The 27,736-nt window shown below is 53.4% G+C and overlaps 6 protein-coding genes across 6 annotated transcripts; 4 read left to right on the forward strand and 2 right to left on the reverse strand.

Moving 5' to 3' along the window:
• Positions 1 to 403: 403 nt before the first annotated feature.
• Positions 404 to 2,845, forward strand: CkaCkLH20_11931 (uncharacterized protein; the record flags this gene model as incomplete). Its single annotated transcript, XM_038894645.1, has 6 exons — positions 404 to 460; positions 530 to 657; positions 720 to 1,350; positions 1,624 to 2,198; positions 2,437 to 2,554; positions 2,606 to 2,845. 6 exons carry the CDS (start codon positions 404 to 406, stop codon positions 2,843 to 2,845), a joined length of 1,749 nt encoding a protein of 582 aa, XP_038740086.1.
• A 1,238-nt stretch (positions 2,846 to 4,083) lies between these two features.
• CkaCkLH20_11932 (uncharacterized protein) lies at positions 4,084 to 5,774 on the forward strand (the record flags this gene model as incomplete). Its single annotated transcript, XM_038894646.1, has 2 exons — positions 4,084 to 4,165; positions 4,216 to 5,774. The coding sequence occupies 2 exons, from the start codon at positions 4,084 to 4,086 to the stop codon at positions 5,772 to 5,774; spliced, it is 1,641 nt and encodes a 546-aa protein (XP_038740087.1).
• Positions 5,775 to 7,830: 2,056 nt separating this feature from the next.
• Positions 7,831 to 9,927, forward strand: CkaCkLH20_11933 (uncharacterized protein; the record flags this gene model as incomplete). The annotated part of the gene is made up of 6 exons (XM_038894647.1): positions 7,831 to 8,123; positions 8,187 to 8,339; positions 9,053 to 9,525; positions 9,581 to 9,620; positions 9,670 to 9,721; positions 9,772 to 9,927. The coding sequence occupies 6 exons, from the start codon at positions 7,831 to 7,833 to the stop codon at positions 9,925 to 9,927; spliced, it is 1,167 nt and encodes a 388-aa protein (XP_038740088.1).
• Positions 9,928 to 10,205: 278 nt separating this feature from the next.
• Positions 10,206 to 13,437, reverse strand: CkaCkLH20_11934 (uncharacterized protein; the record flags this gene model as incomplete). The annotated part of the gene is made up of 9 exons (XM_038894648.1): positions 10,206 to 10,421; positions 10,487 to 11,000; positions 11,221 to 11,476; positions 11,534 to 12,328; positions 12,379 to 12,712; positions 12,766 to 12,974; positions 13,026 to 13,186; positions 13,238 to 13,293; positions 13,351 to 13,437. 9 exons carry the CDS (start codon positions 13,435 to 13,437, stop codon positions 10,206 to 10,208), a joined length of 2,628 nt encoding a protein of 875 aa, XP_038740089.1.
• Positions 13,438 to 17,794: 4,357 nt separating this feature from the next.
• Positions 17,795 to 22,028, reverse strand: CkaCkLH20_11935 (chromate transporter; the record flags this gene model as incomplete). The annotated part of the gene is made up of 5 exons (XM_038894649.1): positions 17,795 to 17,939; positions 18,779 to 19,948; positions 20,008 to 20,129; positions 20,995 to 21,711; positions 21,846 to 22,028. 5 exons carry the CDS (start codon positions 22,026 to 22,028, stop codon positions 17,795 to 17,797), a joined length of 2,337 nt encoding a protein of 778 aa, XP_038740090.1.
• A 3,313-nt stretch (positions 22,029 to 25,341) lies between these two features.
• CkaCkLH20_11936 (tbc1 domain family member 12) lies at positions 25,342 to 27,611 on the forward strand (the record flags this gene model as incomplete). Its single annotated transcript, XM_038894650.1, has 2 exons — positions 25,342 to 27,066; positions 27,117 to 27,611. The coding sequence occupies 2 exons, from the start codon at positions 25,342 to 25,344 to the stop codon at positions 27,609 to 27,611; spliced, it is 2,220 nt and encodes a 739-aa protein (XP_038740091.1).
• Between the last annotated feature and the right edge of the window lie 125 nt (positions 27,612 to 27,736).

Consider the following 27,736-nt stretch of genomic DNA (forward strand, 5'->3'; position numbering starts at 1 on the left):
CAGCGATGTTCCACGTGGATTAGATTGCACTCGGGAAGTTCCTTAAGAAATGTCTGTGCAGACTTACCTAAGGTGGCCTCTAGCCGGAGGCATTTTGAATCCGGATCTTACGTGACCGGACCAATCATGAAACTACTTCCTCTCTTCGTCTTTCAAATGTCAACAATCTAGAACCGACCCTTCCTGAAATCTACCCTGCTGAGATTCAGGAGGATTGTGCAGATTTCCAGTTCATCCCTTGACCGCGGCCTTCCGGTAGCTATTCGCGTCCGAGATACTTCGGGCCAAACACAACACCGCCGGGCCGGACAAGTGGGTCACCTGTCATCCGGCTCATCGGACGCGCTGCCGAAGCTAATACCCGAGACGCGGTGAATGGTCGCTTGAAAGTCTCCACACAACCATGGGCTCGGAATCAGTAGACGGACGGTTACGGGATAAGGCTGCACGGATCGGACAGGTATGTATTGATTCTTGTCAAGAGACACATGATAATGTGTTATGGAGACCGCTAACCCGTATGACCAAGGCCTGCCTAAGATGCCAATCCAAAAAGATCAAGTGCGATGGCAAACAACCATCATGCACGCCTTGCACAACCCGTAGCCACGATTGTCAGTATCAGCAAGTGCAGAGGCGACGTGGCCCAGGCAGGAGGTACGCCGTATCGTCCATTTCGTCTATTCAAGGCACCATAGACTGACTTCAGTATTTTGCAGTAAAATGTACATTCAAGCTCTCGAAGAGCGCCTCTCAAAGATGGAAGCAGTTCTCAACCAAGCTGGCCTGCCCCGCCCAGATGCGCCTCCCACGAGAGTATCACCATCAGAGACCGACGCAGCTTCGGTGTCTGTGGCACCAGCTCCTCCGGGTTTTCCCGGTACCGGTGGTGCACCAAGCCGGATCGACTCAGCCAGAGTCGACAATTCCTTTGATCAAATGTCGACAGACCAACCCATGATCGACGTAGCAGAGCCACAGCAAGCCGCGACTGCGGTAGATCCCAGCGACTCATCCGACCATCCCACTCCCAAGGCACATGCACCTCAACACATCTTTGAGCCGCCGAGGCAGGTGGCTCAAAAGATGCCCGTATTTGCCGTGATTGCAAGTCGAATGAGGGAAATCAATTCGGCTTCGTACTGTTCCACATTCAACAGACAGGTCTTTACTCCGCGTCTCGACAGAGAAGAGGCCATCACAATGCTGATGCCTCTGTACGATGACGTTATTGGCAACTATCCGCTTCTCAATTTTCACTACTTCGTTCATCTCTTCGAAACCCTGCCAGAAGCTGAGGACACATTCAACAGCACTTCGGGCTGGGCTTACATGAACACCGTAATTGCGGTAGGGACAAGGTGGAAAACCATCAATAGCTCATTCCAGGAGGTGTGTCAACTGGCATGGCCATTTCTCAAAAATGCCTTCTCAGTTCTCACGGAATTGATGGTCAAAGGCTGCGATCTGTTATCGGTACAGGCGCTCGTAGGCATGGCAGTCTACATGCAAGGGACGACCTGCTCTCGGACGGCAGCTTTGCTCTCATCTGCCGCAGTCAGGTTATCGCAAAATATCGGGCTTCATCGACAGCCTTGCACAATGATGTCTATGTGCCTGCAGGATGTTGAGGCCCGCAGCCGGGTTTTCTGGGCGGCATACATCTTGGATAAAGAAATGGGCCTGAACCACGGGCTGGACTCCATCCAAGACGACGACGACATTGAAACCGAACTGCCGAGTGGTCCCTTGGAAGGAGTCGATATTCTCAACTTGCGAGCCAAGCTGGCCATGGTTGAATCTTCAATTAGAAGACGATTGTACACAGCCAAGGGCCTTCGCCTGACGGATGACGACGTAATCAAGGCTATCATTGACCTTGACGCCCTGCTTGAGGAGTGGAGGACTAGTCTACCGATAGACCTTCAGCCAGCATATGATGTCCCGAAGACCGGTTCTGATATTGCACCTGACGTTTTAAACCTGCATCTGGCGTTCTACCGATGCGCGCTGATGGTGCACTGGGCTGCGAGGAGGCACAGTCAGTTCAAGACCGTTGCTGTTCTTCTTGGAACACCAGCTGGGTTCGAGATGCCCTACATCCAGCTTTCGTTCTCCCAAAAGCGGTGTCGAACAGCTGCGCATGCTACTTTGGGTCTCTTCAGAACCATTTCCACACCGCAGTACTCTGATCTATGGTAAGAGATTGCATTCAGTTTATTGAGAACTCAGTCCTGACGAACTAAGGCGGATACTCTGCTACCCTCTCTGCGCAAGTATGACTCTCCTGACGGATGTGCTTGAGAGTCCAGGCTCATCTCGCGCCCGCAATGACTTGGGAGCCACAAGGTCTTTTGCGCATTTCCTCCAAAGATTCGAGAAAACGGAAGGATGCGACTTGAAACGTGTGTTGACAGCATGCGCGATGCTGCAAAGGACAGCACAGTATGCTGTCGACGACGCCCAGAACACCATGCGTGCGCAGAACATGGTAACCAGTAATGGCGCCAGTGTATCAATGATACCCGGTTTCACTCTTAATGGGGACGCGCAGGTAAGACAGAGGCGAGAAGTGCAACCGAAGAAGTATCTGACACTAGCGCAGGCTCTACAGTCTCTACTCGGAGCGGCAACTCACCCTATGTATCTGATCCAGGGACTCATGGGTAACCTACCAAACCGAGACCAGAGTCTTACTATAAGACTGGCTCACCTGCTCGGCACTCCCTTCGAAGGGGGCAAGCCAGGTAGTCCGCTTGGATCTCAGCCGCTGCAGCCTGAGACATACGGCTTCGGCTTCGGCCAAGGGCAGGCCGGGAATGACCCAACAGCAAATTGGTCTTGACGCGGGGAAGATATTTCAAAATAATCAACTAGAGGTTCATTTGAGATTCTCATTTCGATATAAGAACGCGAGTGAGATAGCCCCGAGTCCAGGCAAGCGCTGTCGAAGCCTGATGGATACCGTTCAGGCTCTTCTTATCGCTGAGACACCCCCACAGCATTAGCCTCCATTTGCGCAGGGGTAAAGCTGGGCTGATGGGCTCTAAGTCAGCGATGTAAGGGCTTCATGTAGTTGGAAGAAAATGAGCCAAGCTGAGGCAAAATCGGTCTGGGTGTATAGTGGCTTCGTGCGACGTTGCTCCTCGTCAAAGTCGGCTGGAAGCACCCGGCCGAGTTGGTCGCACGAAAGATAATCAGATAAGATACCCTTCATCGAGCAGCCTGGAGCAGTTTCAAATGTAGCCCGAGTTCATAACAAGAATTTAGCTTCAATTTGAGAACTTTTGTGATTTTGAACGAAGTTGGAGAGCTTCCATAGTGGGACTCATTTGACCAAGCCGAAAGCCAAGCTTCGACGAAGAATCCAAGATCTTACTTCTTCCTGCTGTCAAACGAACTTAACTTTCCGCCAAGTTCCAGCTTGCCGGGTCCCGCCGCGGCGCCCGGAACTACGGGCGGAATCGCCTTTCTTATTGCTCCAATCTTAACGACATCCTTGACCACACAGCGTGCCACTGCACAAGACCCCTTTTGGGTTAGTTCTGTGCACCCTTTGTAAGTGAGACCAACCTATGGGAGCCCGTTTAAGGTTACGCACGCGATGTCTTCGCCCGACAAGACTTTCTTACTCTCGGCTGCAGGGCGAGAAGACACAGGATTGGACTATCAGGACGACCTCCTCGATGCCAATATTTGACGAAGTTTGCGAGAGTCTTTTCCGAGACAAGACATGTGTATCAGTCTGAAGACTCATGATGATGTGTCTGATACAAAGCTGGGCTGATTCCGCTCCGGGCGGACTAACAGTGGAGGATGGAGGATATCCAGGTCTTGTGGTTTCCTCGCCTTCTTCGTTGGCTCGCTCGTCATGAAACTGCTCTGGCCTCGAAACCCCATTTCTCAGTTCTCAACGCGTTGGCTCTGATACCTTCTTTCCAAAATGTCAGCATTCAGCGAATTTGCAACGAACTTGCTTTCGTGGACCTCAAAACGGCGTTCCCCAGCTTACAGCAAGATATACGCTGACGATTACACCGAACCTCCTCCATCTCCTGGTTTTCGTACCAGAAAATCATCTCGATGGCTCCAACGCGTATCGCCCAAGGCCTTGCTTCTGCTGGTGGCACCTATTTTGCTCTTTTCGGGCCTGCTGTTCATGGTCGTAAGTCAACGTCCTTCTCCTATCCCGCGTTCGCACGGATTTCTGACCAGATCAGAGTCGTGGGAAGAGTTCGGCCGCAAAAGCCTCGAAGAATGAGAACAACCTCGCGCCCCTCCCTGCGATAGAGAAGGGCGGTCCCCGCCGTCTGCGAGTCATCGTTCCAGCGGATGGGCCGTCGCCAGATCTCTGCAAAATGCTCATGTCCGCGCTTGTGTCCGAATACCCCAGCCCAGTCATTGTCAACTGGGGCCGCGACTTTCATAAAAGTCCTGGCTGGTTCGGGGGCTCCCACCTCGGAAAGATTGATGGCACACTGGAGTTTCTTGATGCGATCACTTCAGACAGGGCACCTAAAGACGAGCGACTCGGTGCAGATGACCTCGTTCTTGTGGTTGATGCCTACGACTTGTGGTTCCAGCTGCCGCCCTCTCTGCTTGTTCGCAGGTACATGGCTCAAAACCACGCTGCAGACCAACGCATCCTCAAGGAATGGGGTGTGAGCTCAAACTCCTGGTTTTCTTCAACCTCCAACAAAACGGACTTCATCCCGCGACAATCCATTATCATCTCGACCCAGAAGAAGTGCTGGCCTGACCCTACGCTCGGCGCTGATCCCCACTGCGATGAGCTGCCAGAGTCGTCGGCACGGGAAGACCTTTACGGCCCGCACACGGACGAGGACCCCGAGCAATTCCACGACGTCCGCCCGCGCTACGTCAACAGTGGCAGCTTCATGGGTCCTGTTGGCGATATGCGTCGCATGCTTCGCCGAGCTCAGGAGAAGGTCGATGAGAAGCGCGCGGCTGGTGTCGATATATTCAGTGATCAAGGTATCTTTGCGGAGATGTTTGGAGAGCAGGAGATGTGGCGTGCGTCTAAGCGACAATATCGAGCCTCAGCGAAGGAAGACCCATCCAGAATCTCCGAAATCGAGCTTGAAGCCGATCGCTTTGAGTATGGCATCGGTCTGGACTACATCCAAGACCTCTTTACGCCGACTGTCTTTGAGGAAGACGACGGTGAATACGTCGTTCTCAGCAACGAAACAGCTCTTCTCAAAGCGGCTGAAGACCGGGTCATCATCCCTCCTCGGGTCCATGGTGTACCGGAGGATATACTGGGTGTCAGAAACCCCATCTCAGGAGCCGGAGTCGACACTGAAATGGAGTGGTCTGAGATGCCGCTCTACACGGACTTTTGGAGTACGTCCGTTCCAGTTATTGTACATCACAACGCCCACCGCAATGGCCTAAAAGACCACAGGCTGTCGGAATGGTGGAAAAGAACGTGGTTTTTCCCGCACCTGCGACGACTGCTTGAGATCCAAGGGCAACCCAAGAATCCGAAGCCTCTGCTTAAGATCGCCGGCCAGCATGGCGCCGAAGATCTCGTTTACTGGGCACCTCAGGCGGATGAAAACAAGAGAAAGACTCGCATCTTTAACAACGAGAAATTGAAGGAGGAGGGCCTTCCTGAGTCGGACTGGAATAGTTTGTGCATCAATGAAGGCCATGAGGAGTGGTGGAAGGAGATGTTCCAGGATGGCAAGGGGCCTCTTGATAAGGAACATGTTGACGAGGAGCCCGTTGACGAGAAACCCCAAGAGTGACACTATCGTAAATTGTTTGAGACACATGGAACATGTATAATAGCGCATGAAGGATTTCGAGTTTTGTATTCAGACGTCGTAATAATTAGATAGCTACATATACCCTCAACCACTGGTCCACACCACCCAACTTTCTCATCGGCTTCCGATACTACTCAGGGCACTTGAAATGTTGTCTGTTTATTAGATATGGGCAAAACCTACATTGGAAGTACTGTGATTTCCCGAGAGTTACGAACACCATGTTGTATCCGCGTCATTTTCTTTGACATCTACCTGTTAGACACATTCGAAAGATGATGCATCATCAGACCAGAGAGAATGATGTGAGCTTGTTAGCAACCTAGCACATCTCGGGTCAGGCCAGCATGCTTTGTGAAGTCGTGTTTTGGGTAGCTTGGCTCTGATCAATTTGTTGGGGTCGAATCCCACCCACCAGCTCTTGTTTGGGGTATCTCGGCTGAGAGAGCACGAAACAGATGTGATATGCTTCTCGTGGTCAAGTTATGGATGGGCAGCATAGCAGAGATAACGAGCAGAGCCGGTTGATGAAAAGAGGCTGGAGGCAGTGATGATTTTTCTGAAATTGACTGAACTCCGTTTTTGACATGATCCATCTAATTAACGTGGAAGCGATGTAAAAACAGTCACGAGACTGACTGGGAGAAGTTTCTTTTGCCGCCACGTCTAAGGAAAGGTTCGGAATGAGCAACAATCATCACTATTTGAGCGTCCATCGTACTGATACACGCGCTCACTGCTGACTTAATCGCAACTTCCTGTTGCTTTTTACAGTCACCAATCAAGGCAATCATAAACACCCGTGCTTCGTTTCATTGTATGATGAGTGAACATCTGACGGCTCGATGTCCTCAAGAAGACACCAATTAATGGCAATCAACTGCTGCGGTAACACACTGCACAACTGCCCAAAATAGTCAACTTGGAAGATACGAGATCAATGAAGTCTTGGCTGCATATGTGTGGCTTTAACGGGCGCCGAGGGCCGGTTTTTGAGGCCGGCAAGCAATGTCCTGGGTGGTTGGGGCCGCGTCACTTCGTCTGGAGACAGGGGGACGATTCAAGAGACTGGTTTGCTGGGTACAGACAGAATCACTTGTGCAGTTTGAAACTAGGCGCCCCTGTGGCAGCGCGATGATGAAAGTTACCAGCGGCCAGTAGAAACCCCATCGCCGCACTTGTCCAGATCAAATGCTCCCGCCGGCACGGCACTGTTGCGAAATGGAGTTTGATCCTTGAATTCCTCAATTCCATTGATTTACGGCTACACCACCGTTCATCTCAGCCTTGCCTCGGTCTCGTAGTACGCAAAGAGCATCACATATGCCAAGTTGAATAGGTCATGAGATGTTATCTGTGGATTCCAACCATACTTCGCACTTGTGAAAGCTCTTTTAGTTGAGGGATTTGAATCCAACTCCTAATTTGGACGAACAAATCCACTTGAACTCGTTCAAGTCTTGGCCATGCAGGTGAAAACGGCCGGGATCGTCAGGGAACACGAGGTTTGGCTGCTATTTTGAGGCGCTCCAGGCAGCAGCATTTAGAGCGCTACTCTTCCCCGAAGGATTCGATTTCCGGAATAGGCAACCAAACGCCAGGCAGAAGAATTCGAGTGGTTGTAAGCCTCAGTTTTGCATTCCGGATGTTTGGCTGCAGCGATTCGATTGGACTAGATCTGATGTGATTGACAGTTGACGGGTAGTGCCTTAACAGACATGCAGTGACGCGTTCACCACTTCTCCATGTTTCATCGTGGGGATAACAACTGCAAGCCTGATCTATTGGTGGACGGAGTTGGTTTCCGTTGATCGGGATACCATGTTTTGCTGTCTGTATCTCTATTTGAATGCCATCTTTCCGTTGGCCTTTTCATGAAGTCAACAACAATTGTTATACTTTCAAGCAATACAGCAATTCATTCGTTTACACTCGTCTCTCGCTAGAAGCACATATGAGCAAAGCATACACAGGTCAGTCTTAAGATTTAGCGTTAATTCCTGTCATATTACTAACGACATATGTTGAAGACATCATGGCCAACAACCAGAACCTCGAGGAGCAGACGATCCGGTCTCCATTGCCTCTCTATCAGTCCATTCACACTCCTCCATCGACCATCGGTTGTCACTCTACTGGCGGATGCAACGCCGCCCATTGTCACGCACAAATTCAACCATGCAACCGCGGAGAGACTTTCAACGAGGGCTCCAGGGCGAACATGGTGCCTCTGCCGATGCTTGGTAGATGGCCGGCTCTGGTGGAGTGCCCCGGTTGCAAGGGAGTTTCTCCCACCACGACCGAGCACGTCATCGGAAAGGGAACGCAGTATGTCATACTCCAGCTGCGTGGTCTTCGTTTCAAGATACAGCCACTAACTCCCCGATTTAGCTGGATGGCGGTCATGCTTTTCTTCACCACCGGTCTTGGGGTGTTCGTGCCTTACTCCTCAAAGCCGTTCAAGAACGTCCGCCACAACTGCATGCGCTGTGGACGCACGCTGGCTACGCAGCGATTCGGCGGTGGCACCAAGGCTCACCTGATGTAAGACGGAAGTACAGTACGTCGAGCTGGGGCAATTACGACAGAAGACTGTTTATGACGGGTGTTTATGGCGATGCTGCAATTCAATCACCTTTGGCAGGTATTGAAATTTGACCAGCCGTTTTGGCTGCTAATCTCTTTTGTTTGGGCGTGGGATGAACAGATCAGTAAATACATCAAGATTCATTATTACCTTTAGCGGAAGGACTCGAAAGTGATTTCGGACACGACTGAAGCTCTGATGCTGTCCAGTCAGTATCAGCGGCCGAGCAAAAGCTCCGTCCAGTAGCAGTCAAGCGAAGCTATTTTACCATTGCTCTGGCACATCGTGATGTCTCTAAACCTTCCAAAATACTCAGAATATGTTGATTTCCGGCCTTGGGTGAAGATAAGCTTATCGGCAAACGCAGGGAACACGCCAAGTGTCATTCCCGCGGCAATTAGACCTTGTTATCAAGACTGGATGAACCCGAGGTCAAGAATCTAAGACCAGTGAAGTTGAGACGATTTGGCAGGCCGGCAGCTTTGCGTCGCATCAGACGAGGAAGAGAGCACCTCATCCTGGTAAAGGTAGCATTGAAACTCCCTTGAGAAGTATCCGACTACAGGTTATCGTCCCACCTCAACAGCGATATGCCGTTATCTCGCCGTTGCCGAATACGGCAGGTGGAATGGGAAGAGCGAGATATATCAATATTGCCAACGCATTCAAGAGAATTCGACATTGACTATTCTTCTACACCCATCCAGCTTCTCGACTTCGACATCATGATGCACCGCATATTCTTGTTGTTGCCATTGTTCCTGCTGGCCAGCCCGGTCTCGGCTGTCACTTGGTACTTCCTCCGCTACTATCCCGCCTCTGGACAAAAGTTTACGTCCTTTTCCGGTGAAATGGTGATCCCGACTTTGCAGCAGGCGGGCTTTTACTATCTGTGGCCCGGACTTCAGCCAACCGATAACACGGGTGTCTACCAAAACGTGCTAGATGGTCGAAGTGGGACGTGGTGGTTCGGATCCGGATGGTGCTGCTCTAACCCCAGCCTGCCCTGGGGCGGTGGTTTCAATACCTACGGCGGAGAGACGGTGTCTTTTGAGAATACGCTCAAGTCAGATAACTCTGCGTGGAGTACTACAGTCACAAGACAGACCGGTGGTCAAACTGTGACCAATGACTTTGCTCTGGGTGCGTTATACGAGACATTCAGTGGATGATACTATGGGCTGATGAAATGCTGTAGCCGACAAGTCATTCAACCAAGTGCTGTTTGCCATTGAGCTGTAGGTTGGTGCCAGATTCTCAAGTGATATCCTGTTGATGGTTTTCAAGATACGATGTAGCTTGGGATTTCGGTCCTTTGGAGTTCAAGAACATTGTCATTGTGAGTGAGCCTTGCCGTACAAACCGTTTCACTCGTCTCACACTGCGAAGACATCTGAGGGTAGCTTAGACTCAAGCTGGTGCAACACCTCTCCTCAAAACTACAACACAGCCACGAACTACACCATCACCGGTATAAGCGCTAGTGTCAGTGGTACCACAGTCACTTGCGAAATCCAGTCGGTAATTCTTGAAAGCCCAGCTTGAAGCCAAGGTATGGTAAACAAAGATTGGTATTGGTTTGCTATTATAAGAGAGATGATCTCATGTTACAAGCGTGTGGGGGAATCAATAAACAACGGCTTCCAACATTTCCCCGCGGGCTTTTCTCAGCTAGTCGGAATAAACTTCAAATCTTCAACGAGTGCGTGCGAACATAAATCGTCAAGGAGTAGGCAACCCATATGGCTCGGTCGTCTAGCCTTCATCACTTCATGCCCAACCAAAGTAGGAGAACCTGGTGGGACAAGCTGCGATCAAGTAGCTTAAGGAGCCGGGACCTGAGATGGGTTCCACCATGGGTAGAATCGCTCGCCCTCGGCGAGGGTCTTGAGGGTACACGCGGTGCCCTCGCAGCCGGCAGCAATCTGTTCGTTGCCCCACCAAGAGACCTCAGCGCCAACCCACTGAACGGTGAAGAGCATGAGGATGCCGGCGATGGCGATACCAGCGGAGAAGGAGGCAGACAAGACGAAGTTGTACTGTTAAAGACGTTAGCCACTTGATGCTTACCTACATGTAGACAGACTCGGGGGCCTTGACGAACCTTTGACCAGAATGCGAGGTAGCGGCTACGGACGTAGATCCAAGACAGCCAGGCGATAGGCACGGCGGGCCAGGCGTACGAGAAGCTGTACGGGGCCCAGTTGACACCTCCGTAGAAGAGAGCGACGGGGTGGAACTGGCGGAGATATCGGTTCTTGGGGAAGAACTTGATGCAGTAGTAGAAGATGATGGGCAGAGCGATGCCAACCGGGAAGCCAAGCAGCAGGTAGTTGTACTGACCCTGGTGGCCGAACACCTTAATCGGTCCAATGGTACCCCAGAGGACGGCGGCTGTGAAGAAGGTGTTGGGACCGGGGCAGAAGAGACGCATCGGCGCGTCTGGGGTGCAGATAGAATTAATATTCACCTGGAAGTTGATGACTCCAGTGCACACAAAAGTCGAGATCAGAGTTGCAATCATCTGGCAGGCGAAGGTTTGCCTGGGAGGGATCTTGAGGTAATGTGCCACCTTGAGGTCATTCGCGAAATGAACAGCGTGGGCGCAGGTGACGTATCTGGGGCATGGTTGTTAGTATTCAAGCGTATGGCGGAAACATGAAAAGTGAGGTTATCGCGAGTGATGGGGGAAAAGAAAAAAAAAGGGAAAAAAAAAGAGAGGGAAGCGACAATGCAGCAAGTGATACGTCGAATGTTGTCACCACTTGGCGCCAGCCCTGACGGATCTTGCCAGGCGCGCGCAAAAGCTTCGTGAAATGTGAACGCATGTAGACTCACCCGAAAGACTTGAAGAAGTTCATAGCCAGAGCATTGCCCTCAACCCACATACCACCAATAAACTCAGCCAAGACGTTCAAGGTTACCTCGATGCCTGTCATAGCCTTGATTATACCGATCGGAATGACAAAAATGACGGCAAGGAAGACACCATAGGGAACAACACCAGGGGTAGTGTACGTAGGCCAGCCGGCAACACCAGCAAATCCAAAGCCGGACGCGACGACGAGTGTACCAAGGTACCACCATTCAGAGACTTGACGAGAAGAATCAGCGCTGGTTCGAAATCATTCTAGAAGGATCAATCACTTACCTTCGGGGTAGTTGGCCATCAGTCGGTTGTGAATGTCCTTGTACTCTCCCTCATCCTCGCCTTCCTTGGTGGTCTTTCTCCGCCGAATGGTGTTCCACATGTTCTTGAATCCCATAATGATTTCGTAACGGTGGAAGATGGCTACGTGAGTAATGGCAGCGGCGTACAGGGCGAAGAACGAGCCGTAAACCAGGGTGTTGGCGGCGCCGAGATAAGCAGCCGAGTAGTCCATATACTTTTCGTGGTCGTACATACCACGGTCATCAAGGGCTCTAGATACGTTGTAGAGCTTGCCGAAATGGTCGTAAACACGGTTGGAGTTGATGGGAATATAGCCGGTGTTCCACGCGTTGGTGAAGTAGATACCCATGATAACAAATCCAAGCAGGAACATACCCAGCGTGCGGTTGAAGGTTGAAAAGGCGGGTACCATGAGAGGGTCGACACTATCGAACAGCATAACATTCCAGTCGAATGTTGGCCAGAAGTTGAACAAGCCTAGGCCGTTTCGGAAGCCGGTAAGGATCTCCAGGTTATGGTTGTTTGGCGAAATCCACGTCATCCAGCTGAAGAAGGTAAGGACCTCAAACAGGTAGTTGGGGAACCAGAAGTAAATGAACATGGCGCCAAAAGACCAAAGGAAGAACTTGTATCGGGTCATCGAATACAGCTTCTTGAAAGGTCCGGGAACAGCGACGTTCGTCTCGTTGTGGAGTGCCGAGTTGAGAGCGATCGTGACGAGGGACGCGGGCCACACGCAGTAGGAGGGGTAGACGATGAATCGCCGTGTGAGACCTGGGTGCTGTTAGTCACTTTCTTGGCATCACTCCCTTCCGGAAACTCACCAGCAAGTCCGTAACCGATGAAGTTGGTAGACAGCGCGATCAGGATCTGGTAGGCGAAGCTCTTGGCGTACGGCTGGTTGAAGTACTGAGGCAAAACCTGGGTCCAGACGATGTACTGCGTGTAAGGCAAGGACTTGGCAGTGTTTGCCATGATGGCGATGAGCATATGCTCTTTCTTGTTGAAGCGACCGGGGTTCAGGGGCAATTTGACACCGAAGCCAAGAGGGATCATGGTATTGGGCATCCACTTCTCCCAGGCCTTACCGAGGGGAAACGCCAAAAGTTGGGCGACGTTGGACTCGATACTGATGAGCGGTTGGCGGACGCTGAAAAGCTATGGGGTTTGTTAGCAGCTGTTTGCCGAACTGGGAGACGCTGCGTATTCACCTGGTTGATAAAGGCAAGGAAGACAGAGAAGAAGACACCAATAGTCCAAGCACGAATGGTGCCGCAAGGCATTGAAGGGTCGTCTTTGTTATCGACAACAGCTCGCACCTCTGCGTAGGGGCTGTTGTTGGTGATTAGGGCAGCCTCCAATTTCATCTCCCATATGATTTCCTCGTGCTTCTCGGGGTTCTCGAGGACATCATCGTTATCTGTAACGACATCAGCGCAATGCCTGCGAGGGGCCTGTGAGGGTCACTGACCCAGAAACTCGTGGATCTTGATGAGAACACTGTAAGGGAAGTTCGGGTCACGGTCGTGGATCTTGAGCACATTCTGCATCATCTTGCGCACTCCCTCCAGGGAGAGGGTGGCAGCGATGGCCTTGGCCTCGACGAGATCGTCCTCGGTGACATTCAGGTGTCTTTCTTGAGGTCAGCGCATGCCATTGACGTAGAATTGGGTTGCGACTCACGATTCAAAGACATGCTCCTCGGAGTCTAGGCGATGGAGCTCTTGAGTGTGAGCGTCCTGTGAAATGTTGTCAGCCTATCTGCTGGCGTTTATCGGAACCTTGATGGAACTGACAGCTGGGAGCTTCTCGCCCGTCAATATGCCCTGTGTCCTCCCAACTTCAATGGGGGTCACCGGCGAGTCGGTCTTCTCGTTCGCCATTGTGCTGTGACACGACAAAGCCGTATGGCAATTGGTGGTAGATGGTAAGATTACACAGCTGAGCAACGATCTGAGTCCCGGGGGAGAGCTGGATATTAAAAGGTTTCTTGTGTGGAGGATGTCGACATCGCTTATCAGCGGTGCCACGCGGTCGGCGCCCAGATGCCAGCCGGGTTGCTCTGGACACGATGGACAGCCAGCCCAGGTAGATGGCAGCGGGCTGGTCTACAGTGGCAAGGTTTGGTGGTGATTCTCGGACGCAAACCCAGTCCAGGCCGTCTGGGCGACATCTTGGCTCTCGTCTTGAGAAGATCACCTTCTAGGTCAGGTATGCTGCCGATATCAAGGGGTGTGAAGCGCAGATATGCAGGAGAGAAAAGATTGGTTCGCACTTAGCAGGCCACTTGCCTCTCTTCGAGAACAAATCTCGGCGACGTACGACCTTACCCAGACGCAGGGGACAGCTGGGACGTGTTGATATTGGACAATTGCTGGGCTGCTGGATTAAGAATGAAAGAGGCGGGGAAGCATGCAAGCTGGACTAAGAGCAGCTAGGGATGGGACATGGTATCCTTGTCGCGTGCTACATTCGCCTACGTGGGGGAGGGTCGCGACTTGTGAGCATCGTATGGCTTTCGCATCTTCTGCGACTGGTGATAATCTTTAGATCTTCAGCGAGGAGGCGAAGCAATGACATCCTCCACGAGAACTGATGTCATGATTTGCTGCAAACTAAGACACACAGGCTTTGATACGTGCTGATGATGCCTTGTGCGGTGAGTCGGATGCCGTCATGCGAAAGCAAGCAAGCCATGTCGGAGAATTAGTTTGAAGAAACGGAGGTGCGATGAACGAGGGACCACGACACATGAGGACGCCCGTACGGACAGGCTTACTCCCACTCACGTAGGGCAGCAAGGGTAGGTCCCAAATGACAGCGGAAGGCTGAGATGCACAAGCGCCCAGCTTTCCAAAAGGCCCTCGGAGGAGTATGCCTTGTGGGTTGTTGGTTTATCGCATGCGCAGCTACTTTGCCCAAGAGGGGAGCGCGAAAGCTTCAACCAAGCCACATCGCCGAAGCTCACAGTTATTTCTTGGCTTGGATTTGGTTTGGTGAATTCATGGAGGTCCTCAGGGTATTGCGGAAGTCAAAGTGGTGTCGCAGCAAGGAGGAGAAAGGCGAAGGTAAAGGCAAAGGGGTGATGCAGAAGTCACGTGTCTCGGACGTGGGCATTTAAGGTTAAAATTGGCGCCAACACGGACCATTTGATAGCGTCCAGTGCCTTTTTCGCTTTGCCAGGAACTGTCAGCTGGCAAAGGGTCCCAGTCGACATTTCATCAATCGACATCATCTTCCTCTCTTCGGCTTCCCAACTAAATCCAATGTTCCATCATTCATATGAAATAATACGAGGGCTTCTAGCAACGCCGCTGTCACGCGTACACTTTCAACCATCCGAAGCACACCAGGGACTTTTGCGACTCAAGACAAAGGATGATCCCCGCTCGAGAAGCGAGACGAACCACTGGAATTAGCCAATCGACAGGAGCACCAATTGCGTATCCTGCGATCCTCTGTCCAAGACGACCGGCCACATCTGTCTCTCCCTCGGACTGAGATATATTGCACGGCAGGCCAATGCCGTCCGCCAACATCCCTCCAATATCTTCTCAGGGAAGTTGGTCGTCTTTGGTCCCGGCGGATTTCCTTCTAGCGGCCGTCATGAACCCCTGCAATCACCCCTCTTCTTCGACCCCATGCATTTCGACAATAGGCGGTTATCGGCAGTGCCCAGATCTCGCCCAGTTCCAGTCGAATCATCTCTTTGCATAGGCAAACTTCCATCCTGCTTCTCATGTCCCGTTCGGGCAGGAGGATAACACTCCAACTATATAAAGTCGGCACGACCACTTCCTTGGCTTTTCTTGGTTTTGTCTTGGAAATTTCTTGGACTTCCACCCATTGCTCTATCTTCCTTATCCAATCCCTCAGTTGTCGAGCATCGACGCCCTCTCCGCGTCGTAATTTTCTTGGCATTTCTGGCCTATCTTTGCCAAACTTTGTTCCTCCCGACAACACCCCTCACCAGCGTTCTTGCCTCGCCTCAGCATCGCCATCAACTACTGCCAATGGCCCGGTGTCAGCGCCTCGCGATGGCATCGACCGATGCTTCTCATGTCTGATGGGTCAGGCTTGTCAAGTTGCAGATGACGTTGGTGCGTCACGAAGAAGAGGAAGGTGCTCAGGAAAGACGGCAGTTCAGCTGAGAGTCACGTATCTTCCACGATTCGTCAACCCACCCTGGGCCTATTGTAATCTCTTGCCAAGCACCCAGGATGGCTTGTCGAGCAGATTACCCTCGTCAGAACTCTTCGTCCTTCACTTCCAACCACATTGGCGACGAACCTCGCGGCAGATATCAGCAGACTCCTCCAACCTCTTGCCGCGCATTACTACCCAAGGGAGCTTCCCGACAGAGATAGCTCGTGCAGCTACGCAGTCGCATTCATGTTGGATGTTGTTGGGTAGCTCCGTGGACCCACAGGCCACGCATCGCACCTAGCTCGTTCGGTCTTGGACGCCGCTTTGGTCTGGACCAAAGACCCTGAAGATTACGGATACTGCAGGATGTCAACACCTCTGTCATACATCGCGTAATCAGATTCGCCGGCATGGTGAGTTGGATATAGGTTCAATCCAACAACGGCCCCCGCCCATGAGATTCGACTTCCATCCGACAGCCTGGTCAGACTGCCCTTCACCGCGTCAACGGAGTTTCCATGGTGGTTTGTGGCCATAAACCAATGTTCATCCTATTGGCAATATCGCCACTAAGATCGACGACATCACGACAATCCCCCCATCAGGATGTGGTATCGACACAAACGTTCGCCATATGATGCGGCACGGGAAGAAACGATATTTGGCTGAATATCGAATCTGGAAGGGCACAATCGCCACCTGATCACATTCAGCCACACCTATCATCACATTGACAGGCCAATGTAGGCCTTCCTTTGAGCTTCGGAGTTGACTTCTTCATGCGGTAGCCAAGCGCAAACATTCCAGGTTTTGCTGCAGACAGGGCTTTGCTGCAGACGCAAGTTCTTTGGAGCCGACTTTACGAGACCAACGAGCTGGTAACAGCGTGGTATGGCTCAGGTCAGAGTACACGAGGCCTCACTCTCACGCCTTGGATGGACATCGATCCGCCCACTTGTTAAGGCCTGTCGATTCGGCTGAGCCGAACCTCGATAACACATGACAACAAGGGGGGGTAAACGGCCGATACCTGGCGACAGGATCCGTAGGGATTCTTGACTGAGCTCACTTCGGAGACGTTCGGAAACACTCGTAAGAGCCCATTTGGCAACTCCCAAGCCAGAAACAGCTCTCGCTTCCTCTTGCGGGCGCAACTCGATTAGTCCCTGGATGAGTGTGGCAACCTCACATCGTTCTTCGCCGTCTTCTGTGCAGATGCATTGCAGTCCTCCATCCCGCGGATGGCGGCGGCGGCAACCAGTTCGCTGGATCAACAACTCGGCGCATGAGAATGCGTACGTTGCCAACGAGCCCGCAGCTTGACGGATGAAGACGGTATTGAAGTTGCGAACCCCCACCGCCCTTATCTAACCCAATCGTGCTATGCTTGACTGCCCAATCGTCATATCGACTGTGTGTGATGAGGTAGATGACGGATGTTCGCCTCAAGTTCAAGTCACCTTTACTGAAGAAGGTGAATCCTTGTCGTTGCGCTCAAAGCAATTACTCCCAGTTGGATGCCGAGACTTGCCTACCTACGCCGCAATGTGTTATGTATCTCGGTTGTTCTTCTCCCGGTGTCTGACGTAGTCCTGTTGTGATGTCTGCCTTCGTCTTAACAACGTTTTCTGTGACTCTCTCATGGACTGCTGGGTTCAGCTCAACCAGGTTCGCTGAGAAGTGATGATGAGCAGGCCATTGGAACCATGTGAGCTACAGATTCTCTCTCACTACACTTTCGTGTAGTGAGCACATACATGCAGCGCGCCTTTTGGTCCAAAATAAACACTTCTTTAGTAAAGTTGCGGTTGGCTTCCTACTGTAAGCTCTCAACTTGGTATGACTAAGGCAGATCTCGTAGAGCAACCCCTTTAACTATAGCTTCTTATGATGTTTACTGTAGTCGGCGGCACTGCTTCTATTATAACTATTTTAGCTGTGTCCTTACTATTGCTACTATGAGCATTATATATATTATCCTTATTGTGACCCTCGTCGTTACTGTTATTCTTATTGTTGTCTTTTTTCTTCCTGTTGTTGCCGTCGTCCTCATTATTATCTTCCTTATTATCGTCTTCCTTATTGCTGTCGTCCTTATTGCCGTCGTCCTCGTTGCTGTCGTCCATTGTTATTGCCCTTGTTGTTGTTGCCCTCGTTGTTGTCGTCCTTATTGTTGTTATTGTTGTTGTCGTCGTCGTCGTCGTCGTCCTTGGTGTATTCATTGTAGTCATTATTATTGCTATGGCCATCCTCGTCTTCGTCCTCTTCGTCAGTCACATGGCAGCGCCAGGACATTAACTCTTTCCCTATTGTTCCGCGAGGTTGTTATACCCAGCCATAATGTTGTCAGAAGGCACATTTTCTACAAGTTCCGACCAAGGCCTCCCGACTGTCGACGGTCATATGCGGCAAGTCTTCATGAACACCGTGTACTCCTTTGCAGATCAAGCACAGTGGTGTATGTCAGCGGCATCATTTGTACGCGACATTCACACTGTTGCCAACATCCGCGGCCCCGTGCATCTGACAGCATCACTTAGGACCGGGCAGACCCCATCAAAGGTTCTGGAGAAGCTCGTGCGTTGCTTTTCAAGGATCGATATACCTCTTTTTAGAAGGTTCCTGCATGTAGATTGGTCGGTGATGTCATGCGGACCACGCGTCCCATCTATATCATCCGATGTTATTACAGTTTGAGAGTTCTCGGAAAAGTGCCTTACGTGGTTAAGCTACTCCAGTCGATGAGCCTCTTATAAGCCGCATAATAAGCTCGCGGGAAGTCCGCTGTCATAGGGCTGGATGGATGCGTCGGATCCGATTTCCCCACGGACTGCTCTACGGAAGTTGGGATTATCAGAGAGGCGATTGAGTTGTCTACTTGACGTCAAGTGGCCTCTGCGGTTGTTTCTATTTTGTTCGCGGCATGTCATTAGCATGATCATTAAGGATGTCGAATTTAGACTCTCAATAATTTGCGCGTAAAGCTGTTCAGCTCATTACCAAGCGCATATGCCAGTAGACCGACGTGTTTCATCTTCGACCACCCGTCTTCACTCCCGCCCCGAAACAACACCATACCGAACCAACCCCATGGCCGCCCCAAGCAGAATCGCAAACGGGGCAGCGATGCCGTAGTACCGCCCCCCAACATACGCCGTTGCCGTAACCACCACCCACCACGGATCATCCCCCAGGCTCCTCCCGGACTGGAACCCCTCGTCGAGGTAGCCGACCTGCCAGATGCGGTAGACGGCCGTGTAGATGAGCCCGACAGCCGCGGCATTCACGCCCCGCACGGCGGCCTTGACCCACGGCCTGCTGCGCAGCGCGCCCCAGACGCCCATCGTGCCGTGGACGAGGACCATGCCGGGCGTGAAGATGCCCACGAACGCGATCACCGCGCCGGCGACGGGGGAGTTCCCCGCGTTGAGGGCCGTCAGGCCGCCCAGGAAGACGGCGAAGTTGAAGTTGGGCCCGGGGAAGGACTGGGCGATGGCGAGGCCGATGAGGAAGTCGCGCGGGGATACCCAGCCCTCCGCGACGATGTATTCCCGCAACAGGGGGATCACGACCGGGCCGCCGCCGAAGATGATGGTGCCTGCGAGGTAGAGGTTGGAGAAGAGCCTGTAGAGGATGGGTAGGTCGCTGACCACGCCGCGGACGATCATCACGGCGATGAAGCTCGCGAAGAAGGTGAGGATGATGGCGGTGCCGGATTTCCAGGAGAAGTCTAGGCGGAACTCTTTCGGGATGATGCGGGGCTCGTCGTCCGGCCGGCTGGCAGCCGCGGACGTTGGCTCATCCCGGGATTCGCGGTGTTCCGGGGCCGGGGCCGCTGCTGCCGTTCGACCACCCCTTTCACCCACATTCTCCGAGAGTTCTACTGCTTGCCTCTCGGACCGGTTCCTCTTCCCAAGTAAAGCTCTGGCCATGCCGACCACCCTCCTCGCAGGCCGGTGGACCCAGCGGTAGTCGTGGACGACCGCCGCACACCCGGCCCCGGCCATCAGCACGGGGAAGTACCACAGGGCGTTGTACATCATGCCGGCGGCGGCGCCGAGGAAGACGAGCGTCCGGGTGAGTTTGTCCGTAACGGCCTTGTGCGAGAGCTCGACGGCCGCGAGGGCGATGATTCCGACCGTCGCGGCGTTGAGGCCCGAGAGGAGGGCGTAGACGGCGCGGGGGAGCGAGGAGCCGATGTTGGAGACGCCGATGGAGAGGGCCAGCATGCCCAGCGCGCCCGGGAGGCTGGCGATGGAGGTCAGGAATGACGTTGAGGGGAGATGGTGTCACGGGGCGAAACGAACCTCCAGATGAAGAAGGCGAGGAGAGCACCTGGCGGGCGGTGTTGGATTAGGTTGATGCAGTAGACCATCTTCGTGCTCGCGGGGCCGGAGAGCGCCTGGGAGATGCTGAAGAGTTCTTGATACTGATGATGAGTTAGTTTCTTGACTCGAGTTGACGCGCAAAGGGCTTCTGAGATTATACCATTTGCTCGTCTATCCATTGAAGCCGTTTCACGAACCGATCATGTAGCTGATATGACCCTATTAGCGCGAGCCATATTCGGTATTTGATGAGTACTACGGACGATTTTGAAATGCACGGGTGGTCCTCCAAATGCGGTGAGGCCGAGATGCCAGTTCTGTTTGAAGACATCTGCTGCGCGATCCGCCGTCTTTCGCAGGCGGTTCTCCCACGATGGAGAGAGCATTATCGAGATACCAGTGCGATCTACTAGTATCTAATGCAACATCTCATGACTACACACTCTACGCGTTCAATACTTTATCAATTGACACCGAGTCTATGGTGACTCCATCTCGCCAAGCTGAGGGTTGCGCACGCCATAACCCGTGATCACGGAATGCCAAGGCCAAACCGTGCGTCCATGGCGATCTCCAAAAGAAAGGGAATGGCAACATTTTCAACATCACCAGCGACAGGGACCCGGATCTTTCTTGGGCGATTCAGCAATTGGAAAAGGGAAGGCTCAGCACCAGAAGAGCTTAATTGTGTTGTTTTGTCTCGCTCGGCCTAGTTGCCGTGCAAGATGATCATCGGTATCCGCGACCCGAACGCAGGGCGGAATGCGAGACGGATCAGAATTCTTCAAGTCGAATCTTGACTCAGAGTGTCTGTCCCTGAGCTATTTTCAGGGCAGTGAGACGATCTACGGCGCGGGAATTTCTTTTGCGGAGAACCGGGTCGGTCAGGGAATGGTATGAGGAATCAGACATTACGATATGCGTGATGTGCATGATGTGCAAGTCGCAAGACGTCAGACATCATACATGCTCTGCTTTCATCCGAGACCCGGACGGAATGCTTCTGACATTCTGCGATTTGCGCTTGACTTGTTGGAGCTGTAGCAAGAACACGCGGATGACACTGAGGACGACCGCCAGCATCTCCGCGATGACACCGCACCAGGAGACAATGAGGAAGCGGAACCCAATAGTGGCGTTGGCGGGAATCTGCGGAAACTGATTAAGATACGCGACGAGAGCGCTGGCGTTGAACGTCAAGATTGAGGCCGAGATGACGTGAAAAGCGGCCGGTAGTGCCAGCGCACCGGTCCTGAGCCACGGCTGACGCCTCTCGACGCCGCCATCTGAGAAGAAACCGAGACAGCTGAAGACAGCGGGCGAGGCAACATCGACGATCAGAGCCAAGAGGTAAAAGACGAAGGCCGGAGTGTTGTTCAGATTGATGGGTGACACGGAGTCGAAGGCTGCGAAGAAGGGCTTGCTGGCGCGAATGCACGTCTCGGTGGCCGACGCCGACTGGCAGGTGTCCAACATGTGGCCGGCGCGGTACAGCGCGTCGGCAACGTCATGCAGCGCGCGTGGCATCTGCAGTGGACGGGTGGGCTGGACGAAGAGATAGTTGGCGGCGTCGAGCTCCGTGGTGGGCTGAAGCCATTCCCAGCCAAACGAGTTCATGAACCAGTGCATAGTAGTCACGTAGGGAGGGGCGGAGCCGGCGGCTTTGGCTGCGATGCCGGAGAACTTTTGGGCGTCTGCTAGTTAGCAGGCTTCGATGTAGATGAGCGGCAAGCCTCCAACGGCGGCTCTTTTTGGCAGAGCGTGTGGGAGTATTGGGCGGCTATGACTTTGGAGGTTTAGGTAAGGTAGCCGCTTACCGAGACCATTGAGAAAGAAGTGCCGAGGAGGGCGTTTCTCCCTGGATGGCTTCCTCGGAGGAGGCTGGTGCCGCATATGAGGAGGGTCAGGACGCAGGCGATGGCGCTGAGCTTGGTGATGATCAGGGCCAATTTTGCGGCGGCTTGCGGGGCCGTGCTTGATGCTGATCTTTTGGGGGCCATCGCGGAGGACGTGGAGGCGTTGCGCTTGGTGTGATAACAGATGGTTTACTATTGATCATGATGGCTGGTTTTTCGAACGGTCGAATGCGTTGTTATATGGCGAATCTGAGAACGATGCCGTTGTTGCCGTTCACGACAGCGCTTAGTGAAGGCCTGCATGATACGACTCGATAGTGAATTCTTATCGCGACAGGACCCGTCTTCACGAAGTGTTTGTGGTTAGGCGGCTTCGCCCGGTCATGGTGACGACCTCGAAAAAAATGGTAGAACAACAACAAGTCATTGTGGCGGTGTCAGCCAAGACGCGACTCGAAGGAGAGTAAAACGTGGAGAGAAATAAGCATCGTCGCACGGCGGGCCTCAGATGATGGCAGATCACCTCATGGAGATCAGAAACGGCGGGTTCGTTTCAATGGCGAGACTGGAGGCGCGCCTCGATCTGGCTGTGCAAAGTGCGAAGTGCAAAGTGCCTGACCACTGTCTGAGGTTTTCTTAGGTAATCCCGTCCTCGTCAGAATCCAATGGAATGGAAAGAACTGCGGCCGGACTAAAGGTAGTTCCGTTCCTGGTTCGCGGTTGACAGGAGTCCCATCACAGCCAATGGAAGGAAGGTCCCGGTGGGATGACTGTGGGGCACCTGTGAGGTGGGTGAGGTGGAAAGTGGAGTGCGGTACTTGCAGGCATGTACCCATGTACCTAAGGTAAGCGAAAAGAGGCATGCACGCAAGGTGGGCGCTTTCCAGAGTCTCGACTCTTCTGGCCGCTCTCCTCTCCTTTTTTGATTTCTTTTTCGTCTTCTCTTTTGCTCTCTGCTCTGTCACTCATGAATGTCTTGTTTTCTGATGGTTACTGGTGATACATATTCAATAATGTCCGAGTGGGTCAGGCGCACAAGACCATCTTGGGGATTGATTGGTTCGGTCCTAGGATGAACCTCCTTTTAGGTTATTCCTCTCAGCACCTCAATCTACCTACTTTACCTTGAGGATAGGGCAACACCGCCAATCCTGTTTATTACCAGGAAACGGCGATTAATGACTGATTGTGCTGGCTGTGCATGTTTCGCTCGAGTTTCTGCAGGTCGGCGGCTGTTTCTCTCCCCACTGACCACCACCAGTTCAGAGAATGACACCCTCTTCTTCAATCCATGGATGCGTCTTGGAAGATGGTGGGCACTAAATCAGCACCGCCTGCATTTCGTCCAATCTGCGTCGCTGCAGCTGCATTGATCTCCGACATTGGACCATCATCATAACCGTCGTCATGAAAATGTGCACTAATTGCCTTATTCAGTCACTCCATTCGATGCCCGACACACTTGCGCACCGAGCTAGCGCAGGCACAAATCATCATTTATTAACAACTCAACTCATCTCTTCAGGCTTCGGTCAAAAGTAAGAGGATACGTACTAATGACAGTACCGCAGTCCCGCCCCCAATAAGTCCATCAGCAGTCTGGACTGTCTGGACTACGCGGCGGGAGATTGAGGGCAGAAGAAACACCAGCAACCACCGGTCCATCCGGTCCTCCGCCGTCCGCAGCCCGCTGGCCGGACGTCGCTCATCTTCCTCTCTCGTTCTAGCTGTGCCTCTCTCCCGTTCTCGAATCCATACTGTGCCCATCCATGATCTGTCAGGTCCCCGTCCACTGTCCACCGTCCGCGGTGCACCCATCCCATCACATCCACATCAGCATCGGATCCTGTTTTCCCCCTCTCCCCTCCTGCCTCCCCCTCCACACCCCCTTAACCCTTTTTTTTCTTCTTGCTGCAGCCCCGTTCCTGGTTTCCTGACCTGGTTTTCCTTGACGACACCGCCGGCACGTTGTTCGTCCTGTCTCGTCCCTGCTTTCCTGGTCCTTGCTGTTGTTGGTAAACTTGACTTTTTGCAGGTTGCCAGTCGGTCGTTGATTGTCTCTCATTTGCTGCTGCTTTGCTTTGCATCCATCAATCTGCCGTCATTTCGCATCTACCAATTGCCATCTGCGTCTGGGCCTCCTCATCTCCCGCAGTCTCCAGTCTCCGGTTCCTGCACACTACCATCGCCATCGCTATCTGCATCGCACCTTGGACTTCATCGAGGGGACATCCCGATCCCGTCCCTTTTTTTTTTTTAACCCATCCGCTACAGCCTGCGGTCAGGTCGACTCTAGCTATCGCTAATTCCTCCTCCTTCTTCCTCCGTCCGACCTCCGGCCTGCCTACCTTGCTTTAGCACATTCTTCTTCCTTTTCCTCCCTCACCCCTCCTCTCTCGTCAATCATCACAGCCCTATCCTGTCCGTGCTAGAGGCCGCCTGTTTTGTTTGTAGCATTCTCTACCTTTTCTCACCTCACCACCTCTCCGGCCATTGACGGCACTGTCGCTCGCTTCTTCCCTTCGCCGCTCACGGACACACCATTTTGGCCGTTTTTGTATCCCGTACATTCTCAACACCCAAAAAGGTCATCAACATTCTTCGCATTCTTATCCCTCAAACTGCCGCTCGCTACCCCTAATTCGACTTGAAATCCGTGCCCGTCCACCGACTTCGGGATCGTCAACAAGGCCCAGGCCTCTCTCGCCCTCACCCTCACCCTCACCCTCACCCCGCCGTTCGTTTCTGCTTTCCGTCCTCTTGAGACGAGCTCCTCTTGAACGACAAGACAGACCGCTTTGGAAGATCAAGCAAGCAACAGCCAATCCCGAGGTCCTATTTCCGTCAGTCTCCTGTTCGACACAGACAACAACTCCAAACCTTGTGACCTTTGACACCGGCCACCCCGCTACCCGCATCCCAGCCTTTCTCGAGACACTTTACCTGGGCTTCTCGCACACTGAGCATCAAGGGGTCCGTACCCACAGACGCTGCCTTCGTCTCGTCTCATCATCCCTCGTCAAAAAGACAAGACGACCAAGCACCAGCCAAGCCTGCGCCAGGGATCTGCCCGCGACCATCCACCCCGAACCCAGGTTCTACCCTTTCCGCAGAGGCACATCAACATTACACCATACAATTTCACTCTATTGTTACCCAGCATCCAGCGTTGCATAGCCTTCTCTTCAGCTCCACGCAATCCGCAATACAACAACCCTGGGAACTGACATCCACACCCTGCTCTGCTTCCTGTTGCCCCGTCCTCCCCCAGGCGCGACCAAACAGGAGGTCTCGGCATAGGAGCCATACTATCCTGCTCGACCATTGTCACCACCAAACAAGCTTTTTTTTTTTTCTTGTTTTCCCCCTTCTCAACTCCAAGCCCGACGATGCAATGATGATATACGGGCATCAAGACGTTGATCTCAGCGGTCCCAGTCCAGGTTCGCCGCCAGGCATGACGTCCTCAAAATCATCAAAGTCCTCTTCCTTCAAGTCCTTCCATTCCGACGACAACAGCGTCCTGGATGACGTTAGTCACTTTGAAGATATCGGTCTCGACGACGATGCAAACAACTACGAAGCCGCCCGCGTTCGCGATCCTCACGCCGTAAAGAACCCTCACGGCCAGCCCTACTCGAGGTCCTACTCCAACGAGTTCCGCTCCACGCCATGGAAGCGCCCTCCTTCTCGCTCCCCCCCGGTGACGCGGGACCTGGCCAAGCCCAGGAGTACGAATGTTAACGCAGACCTCGCACCCAATTCTCGATCTCATTCACGGCCTCCTTTTCTCTCCTTGAAGACCGATGGCCACGCTCTCAACGGCCGTAGCCCCAGCGCTGGCCGCCTTCCCGACCGTCGTCGAAGCCCGGTGAACCCGGTGAACCCCCGAAGCTTCGCCAGCCAGTCGACGACTTCCCTTTCCTTCCCTCGCCGACGCAGTCCGAGCCCTAACTTCTCGTCACTCCCGAGAGACCCTAACATGCCGATCAAGCCCCGCCGGGGCAGCTGGCAGTCGCAACAAGACAACCGCAAATCGGTATTCGATCTGGAAAAGGAGTGCGACGAGGACGATACGGACGACATCCCCGATGGCCTCATCCTCGACAACGTTCCCATCTCTCCCCGTCCGCGAACGGAACGCACACCCAGCCGCCCGAGTTCGTCAGGGGCGTCGAGATCGCCGAATCGACCACAGCAAAAAGAGCGCGTTCGAAGTGTTGGAAACGGAACACCCCCTGTCCCTGTTGACTCAGGATGTCTGCGATCCCCCTCATGGAAGTCAGACACAGCCCTCTCTTCAATTGGAGAGGACGGTCACGCGCCGGAGCCGCTCAAGACCCGGGCGAGAAGCTGGAACCTCGCGTTGGCCGACCTCAGCGCCGAGGCCAAGGCCCTGACGGAGAAGCTCGAAGAGCACTCCGACTACGTACGCGAACGCGCCGCCGAAAACGCCAACCCGACGACTGGACGTCCAAACACCTGGGGCGGCAAGCCATTGGAGCAGCACACGCAAAAGCCCAGGGTCAAATCTGCGCTGCCCGAGCTCCCGCCGATCCGGCACCAGACGAACATCATGATCGACCCACTCCCAATTTCCAAGGAGAAGGAGGCCGTCCTGAGTCGTACGCGCCCCTCATGGCTTCCACCCAAGGACCCAGCGGAGGAGAAGCGCCACTTGCGCGAATACAAGAGGATGATGGCCCGCAGTGCCGAGGCAGATCGCCGTCGCGAGGTATCGCGTCAGCAGAAGACCACCACACGTGACACCACTGCGGATAGTCTGATGCGCATTTGGGAGGACGACATCATTCCCCGGTGGACCGACTCTATTCGTGAGCGTCGCACCCGCGAGCTCTGGTGGCGAGGAATTGCGCCGCGCAGCAGAGGTACCGTGTGGGCAAGAGCCATTGGTAACGAACTCGGCCTGTCTGAGACGTCGTACAAGGCTGCTCTTGGACGGGCACAGGAGCTCGAGGAGCGCGTCAATGGTGGTAGGGGTGATTCTGAGGACATCAGAAAGGCGGCGTGGATCGCCAGCATCCGCAAGGACGTGGCCGAGCACACCTGGCAGGATCTCCGAATCTTCCAGGTTGGCGGCCCGCTCCACCAGAGCCTCGTAGACGTGCTGTCTGCGTATGCTTTGTACCGGAGCGACATCGGCTACGTCAGAGGGTGTAACGTGAGTACTTCCGAGTCGCACACATCGGATCTTATACTGACTTCTCATAGACCATTGCTGCGCTGCTTCTGCTTAACCTGCCGTCGCCGGCTGTGGCCTTCATCGCCCTCGCCAACGTCCTCAACCGTCCGGTACCCCTCAGCTTCTACGCCGACGACCCGGGCGCGAAGGCATCTGCCTACAACCTTGTCATGCAGACTCTCAGCGCCAAGTCCGCTCAGCTGCACGAGCATTTGACCAAGGACATCTCCCAGGGCGACGCGGATTTTTACCTCGGTAACTTCTTCATGGGTCTCGGAACGAACCACCTGGCCATGGACGAGGCGGCCCGTCTTTGGGATGTGTACATTTTCGAAGGCGACGCGGTCCTCGTTCGGGCAGCGGTCGCAATGCTCATGCGCCACGAGATGGCGCTGCTCGGCATCAAGTCCCCCGGAGAAGCCAAGAAGTACATCGAAGGGGGTGCTGCCAGCAAGGCTGTCGTTGGTGACGACGGCGCCGAAGACCGCTGGATGAAACTTGTCCGGGAAGCGGGGAAGGCCTAGTTTGGCACCGCGATGTCACCCGTTTTTAACGCTTGATGAATATCTGGACTTTCGGAACATACGACATGATCCTAACTGTTTATATCTAATCTCCTGGGCACGGTCAAATCAGGCCGAACCCCCCA

The sequence above is a fragment of the Colletotrichum karsti genome, assembly GCF_011947395.1.
Source record: "Colletotrichum karsti strain CkLH20 chromosome Unknown Scaffold52, whole genome shotgun sequence".
In the NCBI taxonomy this organism is placed as follows: domain Eukaryota; kingdom Fungi; phylum Ascomycota; class Sordariomycetes; order Glomerellales; family Glomerellaceae; genus Colletotrichum; species Colletotrichum karsti.